The 11,141-nt window shown below is 35.6% G+C and overlaps 1 protein-coding gene across 2 annotated transcripts in view; it reads right to left on the bottom strand.

Annotated features, from left to right (window-relative positions):
• Positions 1 to 3,072: 3,072 nt before the first annotated feature.
• LOC579914 (cortactin-binding protein 2) overlaps positions 3,073 to 11,141 on the bottom strand; it is an 81,252-nt gene continuing 73,183 nt past the window's right edge. The window contains exons 13-21 of one of the 2 annotated variants that reach the window (XM_011662630.2): positions 10,668 to 10,837; positions 10,121 to 10,207; positions 9,579 to 9,678; positions 8,885 to 9,119; positions 7,972 to 8,268; positions 7,279 to 7,454; positions 6,447 to 6,632; positions 5,352 to 5,451; positions 3,073 to 4,488 (exon numbers count right to left, since the gene is read on the bottom strand). In XM_011662630.2, the coding sequence (XP_011660932.2) occupies positions 4,104 to 4,488; positions 5,352 to 5,451; positions 6,447 to 6,632; positions 7,279 to 7,454; positions 7,972 to 8,268; positions 8,885 to 9,119; positions 9,579 to 9,678; positions 10,121 to 10,207; positions 10,668 to 10,837 (1,736 nt within the window). In that variant the 3' untranslated portion in view covers positions 3,073 to 4,103. The remainder of the gene's footprint in view (positions 4,489 to 5,351; positions 5,452 to 6,446; positions 6,633 to 7,278; positions 7,455 to 7,971; positions 8,269 to 8,884; positions 9,120 to 9,578; positions 9,679 to 10,120; positions 10,208 to 10,667; positions 10,838 to 11,141) is intronic. The other variant, XM_030972840.1, reaches the window with a different exon arrangement.

Here is an 11,141-nt window from a genome sequence, read left to right as displayed (position 1 = left end):
AACAACAAGACAGAAAAAAACAAAAACTGACTCCATTATCTTGAATCGCCATGGCACTGCATTTCTCCCTCTTTTAATACAATGATTTACATACCCACCCTAGTATGGACGTATATATATATTTAAACTTGATAAGCAACAGAAAATATTCATAAAAAGTCCTCTTTCCATCTTCTCAAATGGCCTTACATATCTTGTTACAATGTGCTGAATTCTGAATAAACGACTACATTAATGCCAGGTATATCAATAGTAATTAAAGCTCCTGTAATAGTGTTAAGATTGTCAATGATTCAGGATTCTTAAAGAATATAACATGTTGAATGGTGGAAAGGCCTGTGGTTTAAAATCTTCTCTTTTTTTTAGCTCAGACATCTATGCATGTAAAACTCAACACATTGGTTTTCCAAGGGTGCATGACCTTCATATTTCATCTTTGTAATAACCTGTTTTGTTCTTCACCTTAAAATTGCTCTTTCATGCTCACTCAGGATTTCCATAAAAGACATTACACTCTCCATTTTTACTCCCAATCTACAAGCTTAAAAATGATTGTCAACATCATTTTGAAATACATAGTTAAAACTCCTGGCGATAATAATTCAGTGTTAAGTATTTCAACAACCAACATTGTTCTATGTCTATTCTTTCCATGCATGCATGATCAAAATGACTGGACATCACAGCATGAATGGGTCTCATTTAAGAACAAAAAATTGTTTTGTTTTCCTTCCATAAACACTTTTGTTTCTACATAAACAAATTAAAATGACACACTTTCTGAATACAAATTTTAAGTAGATCATGATGAATACAAGGAATATTTGAAAACGGCCTTTCTATCTTTATCTGAACAAATATGATGAAATGGTTGAACTTCCAATTAATAGATATGTTCTATCCCCAATCATGATTTCTAAAAGGGAAATAAATTTGTCAGGCCAGAAAGGTGACCATCATTTGTTTATCTCCTCATAACTTCCAGAGCCATTTGAAGAAATTTTTTATTTTGGTTTTATTCCATTCAGATGTATGAAGAATATCCTATTTTAACCAAGTGTGTACCCATGATTGAGATAATGGATGCTGTATTCCCGAACATACATGCATATTACAATTTTTGTCTTAAACGGGAGATAACATAGGGTTTCCATCCCTTTAAAATGCATAACAGTGTGTATCACCTTTCATAAACGCATACTGCTTCACCATTACATTCAATTTCAAAGATGTAATAAACTTGGAGATTGCTTGTTGGAAAATACTCAAACTGATGTCGGCAAACACAGAGATGAGAGTCAAAATATATAAGTATTACCTACACAAAACTATCCATTTGAATACATCATTATAACAGTTATTCCTGTCATCCACTGTAAGTCATCATATATGTTGAAAAGATTTTAAAATCATTTCATTATCAAAAAAAGAAAAGATACAATAGAATCTCATTGACAAGATCCAGTGAAGGAGAATCGAACAACAAACCTCTCGGAATAAATCATATAAAAATGAATACATTTGATAAGTGATTCTTGAAGTTTCGTTTTCAATAGCATAATACACATTTTAAGTAGCCAACAATTCATAATTAAATAGTAAAATTATCAATGTAGAAATGTAAAATCGAAATACAGCTAAATTCATTCAGAGGGTAAAATATGTCATGTCATTATGCTTATAGGATTACAAAAAGGATCATTAAGTATGAGAATATAAATACACATACACAAATTTGAAAATTCTGATTGTATACTATAAGAGTCAAATATTATTAGTTGTTAGGTGCAGTCAAAAATATGGACTAAAAAATTCATTGGTAATACAATTTTCCATGATCCTACTGCTAAAAAATAAATTCAACCAAAAATTGGCACAGGTAAAAGATTCTTTAAAAGGTGGCAAAATCAATAACTACTCTCACAAATTAAAATCGTCTCTCTCTTAGATAAAGAAAGAAAGAAACCAGTGCCCAGCTTGCATGCTTTAAAACATTTTTGTACTATTTACATGTTGCAAATTGGTTGTCTATACACAATATACATTATACAGATCTTACTTTACATCAAATCTCTTCACACTTTTCTCATTTGGTTATAAATTAAATGCTTTTCTTCTTTTCACACAATATTCTATTTACAGTATCACCAGAGAAAGATGGCTCAAAATATCTCATTCGTTATGTCGTACAATCTTAAAATAAGCATTATAAAAAATCAGGAAAATACAGCCTTTATGCGATCAATATTTCGTACATGTATAAATAAAATGCTATGTTTTATTCAATAATGAATTATAATATCATTCAAAGATAGAGTTTGTTTCATAATACTAATTTACATGGGTATCGTTTACTCTATAAACCTACCTATGAACAATCAGGCAAGTCCACTGCATTATCCTCCAGAAATAGACTTTTGACATAGACAATTGACTCATTACAGAACCTCAAAAGGGTACCTACATCATTAAAGGGTGAAAAACAATTTTCTACCACAAAAAAACATAGAATATGGATACACATACACAATGACGGGTAGTAGGCACGCTTTACAAAGAATCGGTGGCATAAAACTTGCAACGGTATGAATTTATCTGACTGTGTTAAAGGCACTCTCTTGAGTAAAACACAATCATCATTATACAGCTCATAATGTCTAGTAGGTATGACACAAAGAAAATTAAATGACTGGGGTTTTCAAATGAAGTTGAAAACTAGAAATAGAAAATCATAAAATGAAATGTTGTTTGTGATCCATGGATGGTATATTTTTCAAAGCAAAGTCTGCTACCACATTTACACATAAACAAAGACTTCTTCTCATAAAAAACTACCAATGAGGCAGTAGATTGTATGAAAAAACATCACTCAATTAATGGGTAGGTAGAAAAGATGCAGCCAAACCTGTCCTGGTGGCCACCTTTCCATAAAGGCCACCTACCTATAGTGGCCATGTAGTATGTCTCCCTCAAGAAAGAAATATGTGTGGTAGAACCTGTCTACAGTGACCATTTTCTCTGTTTCCCTTGGGTGGCCACAATATAGACAGGCTTGACTGTACATTACTTTGATTGAAACAAAAGTATATTACTCTTCATGATAAGCTTGTCTCTTTAAGCCAGACAGTATTCGTTTTAAATATCAGCTGGACAAGTATTCCTAGCACTGAACTAATGGACAGACAACCTACATCCTCTTGGTCTACCCTAACTAGATCAAATGGAGATGAATACTCCACTACTATTAAAGTCAAAGTCATGCATATAAAGCTTCCTCATAACTGTGTCTCTATACGGTTCAATTATGTTTAGTGAAAAGCAGGAATTTTTCAAATCTTTTAGCTTTGATGTACGCTTGGCAGTATTTAGTGATTTCAGTTAATATTGTTTTAAGTACTTGTGAAGAATTATGGTGGCCGTTTCCTCTGGTTTGAGGATACTTGTTGGCAATTTTAAGAAAAGTTTACCACAGAAAATTGAGGTTCTTGAAATTATTTCACCATGATTTGTCAAAAATTTAAGTATTTCAATCTGTTTGAATAAGTAGAATTACTGATTAGAAGTCAGTTCTAAAATCAGGTTTTATTGATACAAGCACTAAAATGAAATGCAGATGATGAATTTGACTGATTCATTTAATGTGATCTGGAAAAATATCATATACATTGTAATCGCAAAATTAATCAGAAAACTCTCAATACTAAATCCAAACTCAGGTTTTCTCTTTCTCCACCTCTGTTACATAATTATGTCTCGCACTGGTGGGTTGGTTCCTATTTGCATAATTATTCTTCATATGGTATTCAAGCAGGAAGAAGTGAAATACTGGTACTCCATATGTGGCTAACTCGATTGCCAGAAATGTGTTTAATACATATTTTGTCTGGCTGCTGTGCCGTATAACTACTAGTCCACGATGGAAGCATACCACCGGTCTTTCAATTTCAGACATGTAAATCCTTTATTTGTAAATTCGGGTATCAGATCATGAATCATTGGCTGGAACTTTAATGTAATTTATCCTCTTTAAGTGTCATCCTCACAGTAGTCATAATAGATATCAGAGCAAACGCCTGTCGAAGATATAGACATACTGTGTTGCTTCAGACGGTTTCTTCCCATACACTCCACACTCCGCCCTCGTCTTTCGTCCTTGTTCTCGCCAGTCCAGTTGATACAGGCCCTCCATCGCTGGCCCTTCTAAGTAACCTTTGACCTCCGACCACACCCCCTTGCCCCTCACCAGCAGTCGTCTGCTGACTGGATTTAAGTCCTTTGTTCTTTCCTCTGTCTCCTCCTCCCTCTCCTCCTCCTCCTCCATTGCCAAAGAGAGTCTTCTGAAGCTCTATGAGTTGTTCAATCTCTGAGAGTGAGGGGTTGGCATGGTTACTGAGGAGTGATTCCAGGAGGTTAGGTTCATCAGCTGGTGATGTAGGTATGCTTTGACTCCTTTGGTGTGTAATGACACTACCAGTCTCCTGTGGTTTACTGTGAAATCAAAAAGAAAGATACAGAATAAAGGCATGAAACTGCTATTGACATAATCTACACAGCAACCACACAGCATCTATTTGACTGGGGGAGGCTACAAATAGACTAAAATCAAATATATTTAGTTATATGCAAGGGTGCTGATTTTGCATATTAACCAGACAAGATTCCAAGTAAGCATTTCACACCGTAAAAGCATAACATACTAAGTCATTTTTATTCCATCTATCTCTTCTTAGAGAATAATGAATGATAACTTGACAGAAGTTCATTTCACTCATAAAATGGTGTTGTAGTCTGGTGCATATCAAGTCACTGGACTATGGACTTTTTAGTACAAGATTTAAATAAAGGGGGGTACATTGAGCATTTTTCATGATTTAGGGGGGTCTCCAAGGCAGGAAACGCCCGCGAAAAGGCCGCGATAGGGGGTTTCGGAAACGTTGGCAGTCCTCAGATAGGGGGTGCTTTCAAAAAGAGGGAACAAGCATATGCGTACCCTAAATAACACTGAGTGGGGGGGCCGGGGATAACGGTATTCAACACTTTGCATCCTCAAGAAAAACACTTTACAATCCAACTTTTAAGGCTTGTTTACATGTGCCGGGATAAATCATGCCAGTTTACCGCAGGTGTTTCATTTTTTATAAAGCATATTTAAGCATACTGCACTTCACATTGTTGTATCTTATATTACACAGATATGCGATTAAGAATATGACCACTCTTGTGTGCAGCTACTTTTTTCATCATCATTCAGAACACACACACAAAAAAACACACCAAAATAAGCTGGAAAACCCCAGCATATTTGAACAACCTTTCATTATTTTCATTACAATATCATTACTTCAACCTACCTCGGTGAGCCGATGGGTAGAGAGTTCTGTTTAGTAACAGTCTTGAGAGGTTTAGGGGACACACGGCGTGGAATCATTGAACGTCCATTCCTCTGAGAATCTGTGGATAGGAATAAACAGATAAATCATATTCATTGATGTGAGAGATGAAATAAGGACACTCGTTAACATATCACCCTGTGCCATGCAGAAGAGTGCAAATACGCCTGTGGCCAAATTTTATTTGTTAAAGTTTAGTAATGAATGGATAGAAAATTGTAGAGAAGGACTACAATATTATAGAGATATCGACTGCTTTGAGAGGCCTGGCTGTTTTTATATGCTCTCGGGAACCGTGCAGATTCTGCCATTACCCTGAGGTGCGCCTGGGTGGGCGGCACGCCGAGGGTTCATGGCAGAATCTGCGCGGTTCCCGAGAGCATATAAAAACAGCCAGACCTGGAATATTAAAGCAGTCGATATGTCTTTTATATGCCGAATTCAAACAAAAATCTACAAAGAATTCTTACCTTATTCTTTTATTGAGTAAAGATTGGTTAAACCATCACAGAAAATCTGAGAAACTGTTTGTTTATCTTTGCCGGAAAAATGACTGAAATTTTCGATTAGTTGGGAATCGCAGACAAAAAAATACTGTATGGTGTCCGCGCTCGCTCAAAGAACATTTTAACACGTAAACCAATGGGTATCGCAGCATAACTTTTTTTTCTTTTCCGGTAAACAAGAATTTTGAGGGATTTTACTCTTGGACTATTAAACGGTTTTGGCATTTTTCATTTTTTTATGGGAATGGCTGAAATCACGACTCCAATTTCGACCAATCAGATGACTGGATTTCTTAAGTGAGGTATATAAATCGCTCTAAACGATTTTAGCCACTGTAGGAAATTCAAATTCAAATTTTTAGAATTGTACATCCAGAGAAAAAACCATTTTCTACCACTTCATTTTTTGGGGGTACATCATAAAAAAATTGTATTTTTGTAAATAAAGATGAAACAAGCAGAAATTGGACATGAAACTAACATCCGAGACACCAACTTCCAACATCTACCAACACTACTTTTTTGTCGGTTTTAATGACATCCTACCTACCTGAGCTTATGAGGTCCATATGGGCCTGGTTTCTTGCTAGTAGTGCTGCTGCTTTATTGCTGGTCTTGCTCCGATCTAAGCTCTTACTCCTCCTGGGCTTCTTACCACCACTGCTAGACTTCTCAACAACTACATCTACAGCGGGAGCGCTGATGCCTCGGAAACCAGAGAAATAGTCATCCGCTTCTGCATGGGGTCAAAGGTCAAATTCAACAAGTGATTTTTTTTTTTTTTTTCTCTCTTCCCCTCCCACTGTAATCTCTACAGAATAACAGATGTAAGTCATTGCTATAATGAATGGATATACGATACATACAAAATATGTTTAGAAACCTGAGAAATAGTCATCCATTTACACTTGGGGTCAAACATCAAATCATGACAAGCTATCTTCAAAGTAATCTGAAGAAGATAGAAATTCCTCGAAACCACTTTATCAAAACAGGTATCAGTTATATGAAATTAAGTTACATTTGACTGATGACACAATGATTTGTTCAATAACATCTTCGTAGAAAATTTGAAGTTTGATCGTAAAATAGATATTTTAGACAAGCATCACATTCATAGCAATGCAAGTATTTCACACAGTTCTAACCACAATGCTTAACAAATTTATTTGATATGCATATGTTTTCCCAATAAAATATATTATCGCTTACTGTAATCTTTTCTGTGATTGTGTGAGTGTAATAAACGAAACTCATACAATTTGATATTTGCACAAAGGGATCATTCCATAGGACAGACTGCTGGCCATTCTAACAAAATCATTGTATATGACTTAGTAAAAGGCAACATTCCCAAGAAACAAATATTGTTTTGGACGTACCTTCATCACTGAGAGGGCATCCTGGTAAGAAAGCTTTATGAAGCAGGACATAGAGGGCAGTGCTAGCAGCCATGTTCTGTTGCTGTATGTGAGTAGACGATGCTCTAGGTCCGTTATGATGGAAGGTATCTTCTATGTGAGGTGCCAGACTGTAGTTCCACAGGAGGCACAACCATCTACAGCAAATCAAGAGTATTGGATCAGTTAAGGTCATCGTCAACACTGATCTAAGAATAATGAGTGCTTGCATATTATCAAATCCCTAGTTAGGTCTTAAGACATTATTACAATAGGAAGGATAGCACTATCTCTGTTAAACAATGATCATGTAAACAGCAGATATCAATTAATACTGTACATTTCAGTAAATGAGATGCATTTCATTTGATTTCAATGACCATGACGAAACTTGCATAACATCTAGATAAAATTTTCTTCTAACTGATGCTTCACATTTATTCTTTACAGGATGCTACATAAGTATTGCATTGCAAAGAGGAAAGGATCTAGTTTTCCAATATATACTTTCAATAATAATAATAGGAAACCAGTTGAAATAATAACGGAAGATACTTTTTCTTTTGTCACACTGCCACTGTCTTACTTTTATTTGGTGAATACTTGATAACTAAGGCACAAGATTGTAACTAGTGTGTACATCAAATATCCAACAGGTTAAAGAATTCTTCATACCTAAGTACCGATCCTATAGCATCGCCGTTGATAGGGCAGGCAAAGAACTGCTTGGGACCTGTACTGAACTCTGGCATGGAGAGCCTGGTGAGGGCCTCGTTGAGTCGCTTCCAGATTCCACTCATCCATGTGAGTACCCTAAGGGTCTCATCAGATGGTGAGGAAGGTATCCAGCCATCCTTCTCATGGATCAGACGCCGGAAGAGGTACCGCGGCAGGATGCTACGGTATGGTTCCTGCTCCCAGTCAACTCGGATCCAACGGAAGTGCTGCTGGACGGTTAGATCAGTGCCAGGTCTGGGTTAAGAAAAAATTATGGTAAAGTATATCAAATTTATTGTTCTAAACCGTGGCTTAAATGTTTATAACATCTATCCATTAATTTGTATCAACTGAAGAAATCCTTCTTATTGATCAGACGCCTGAAAAGGTATGGCAGGATGCTACAGAATGGTACATAAATCCAGTCTACACGGATCCAACGGATGTGCTGGCAATTTCACTTTCAAGTTGAATGAAAGAGAAAAGACGGTAATTGATTCAAAATCTTGTATATATTGCATATACAGAGCGCAGAAACTATCCAACATTAAGTATGTATTCTGCTGCGCTACAAGAGCTCCTGATATGCGTAGATTTTACAGTTAATTGGAAAGATGAGCTTTCAGTTTTGTTTTAAAGATATTCACAGCTAGTGATCTCCTGACTTCTAATGGTAAGTTATTCCAGAGTTTAGGTGCTCTTTAAGGAATGCTTGATCACCTAGCATTATTTTTGTTTTGATAGATGGGATCTGTAGCAACAAAGTATCTCGGGAAGTGCAAGTTGCGTCTGTGTTGATTAAGTTTGAAATTTAACAGTCCTTATTTATATTTGTAACTGATTCAACAGACAAAATAACAAGTAATCTTACCCTACTCCGTCCACTGTCCCAATGATGATAGAGTTTTCATGTAGTGAGAACATTGCTGAGTTAGACAAGGCTTGTAGTCGGACTGTCATCTGATTCGATCTGTTCTCTATCAGAGGTAGCAGGTCAGCAAACAGACCAGCCACGCCCACCTTGTCTAACCCGTCTAGAACCAGGATATGGACTGACTTGTTGTGGGAAGGGTTGGGCTTGCCTGCTGTAGACTGGACTAGGAATCCTGTATTGTTGGAAGAATGAAGATAATAGAGGGATAAATTCAGGAAGATTTAAAGCAGTGCAGAGTAATGGTCAAGGTTACACATCTTTTTATCAGAACATTTGATTTTTGAGGAATGTAATGTAGTATATGGTATAATTCCCAAATTTCTGAAATCATAGCCTTTTACTCATATCATGATGTTTAAAAGTAACCTCTTCAGAATTACCTTGATGTGGTAATAATACTAAATTCATGTATAAGATGCAATCCTTTGCTTTCCAAGTATATAAAGAAAGTTGACTCTTTTCAAAGGTATATCATCATTTGCTTACTCTTGCTATCCAATGTTACCATCTATGATATGATATGATATCTCACAATTATTTTATTTTTTCCCGCTCATTTTTTTTTCTTCCAGTTTCTGAAAGTGCTGAAAGGCATACATAATAGGCATAATAAATATACATGTACATGTACCTTTGCTCAGTAGCAGCTTGCACAGGTCTTTATGAGTAAATGTTGAATTCAATGACGCATAAGTCATGTCAGATTCCACTCTGTCATTCTTGTTTTTAGCCTGTCAATCAAGAAAAAAATAAGAAATTAAATAGATTAAATTATGACCCAATCATTCATTTATACTTTTACAGATTACATCAAAATAGAAAACTGTAATCTCTTTAAAATTTAGGAAGCCTGGAACATTTTCACAACATTCTGATTGTGCTAGGGTTTGGTTTCTTACACAACATACTGTTTACTTTCCTTAAATGTACAATAATATATTCAAAAATTCAACCTTCATCACTACAACGGTACTTTCTAATAAAATTAGATTGATTTATTTACTACTATGTAACAATATAGGACAATATTTAAAAACCTTGTTAGAAGTTGTATTACAGTGAAGTAAAAACGATTCTGTGCATCATTCATTTAATTTGATAACTAAGTGTTAGACCAACATAAAGTTTATGAGTTGATATGAGTTGATGAGTTTAAAAAGATAACTTCCATACCTGAATGTATTGAGCTAGTTTAACAGCTAGTCTTGACTTGCCAGACCCGGATGATCCATACAACAGAACACTCTTGTACTGCTTAATCTAAACAAATAAAAGCAAAGCAGAAAATTCAGTGAAAATGCTTTCTGTATCTAGAAATCTTAAAACATTGTACCCCTTCGAAAGCTTAAAAGTAAAATTGAAGGTTCTATAGAGATCCTCATTGATTGAAGAGCGAATCATATTCATACTATAAACAGCCATACACAATACTGGCACTTGTGTAGGGCTCTAAGAGTAATTGCATCACAGCAAATGAACTGTAGGTAATTGGTGGTGGAGATCTTTAAATATGAAAGTAATGAACATTCATGATGATCTCAATTTCTCTCTATACATTTAACTGAGCATGGGTTTAAACTGATGCACCATTTTGCTTAAAATGAGACTCTTACAGAAAACAGAAAAGCACTTTATATCATTCCCTCTTATAATAGTATTAAGCTCTTATCATTGACTTGAATTGAGTTGGATGGTTATTTCTGAAGTGGCTCCAACTTACAATTCTGACATAGTTCTGGATCATCTGTAGTGGCAGGAAGGTTTCAAAGGCTAGCTGATCCAGGCGGCCATTTTGGTTGCCATGGAGCTTGATGACAATGTCAGAGGTCAGATTAAAGATCTCATGTGGCTGCATGGATGGTGTTTCTCCCACTGACCAATGCAAGTTTCCTGAACCAAATAGTCAACAGAGAGAATGTGATTGACAATGTGATAAAACAATAATATTTTGAAGCTCTTTGAATTATCATGTAGATTGCTAAAACTTTATAGGCTCTATTCTGGAAAAGTGGTTTCTCTTCTACTCTTTCTTCCTATTTGTAAAACCTACATTATTTTGAGGAAATGTTGTCCGTCATCATACTATGCTGTTCTTGTGTTCAATCATCACACACTGCTAATGAAATATCCCAGAAATACAACAGTTTGAGAAATGATGAAAGGTATAATAGTTACAAACAAACTGGTGCCTCTG

This window comes from Strongylocentrotus purpuratus, unplaced genomic scaffold (assembly GCF_000002235.5).
Source record: "Strongylocentrotus purpuratus isolate Spur 01 unplaced genomic scaffold, Spur_5.0 spur5_scaffold_6, whole genome shotgun sequence".
NCBI lineage: Eukaryota > Metazoa > Echinodermata > Echinoidea > Camarodonta > Strongylocentrotidae > Strongylocentrotus > Strongylocentrotus purpuratus.
The sequence above is the reverse complement of the archived record's forward strand: the minus strand, read 5'-3'. Positions and strand labels throughout refer to the sequence as shown.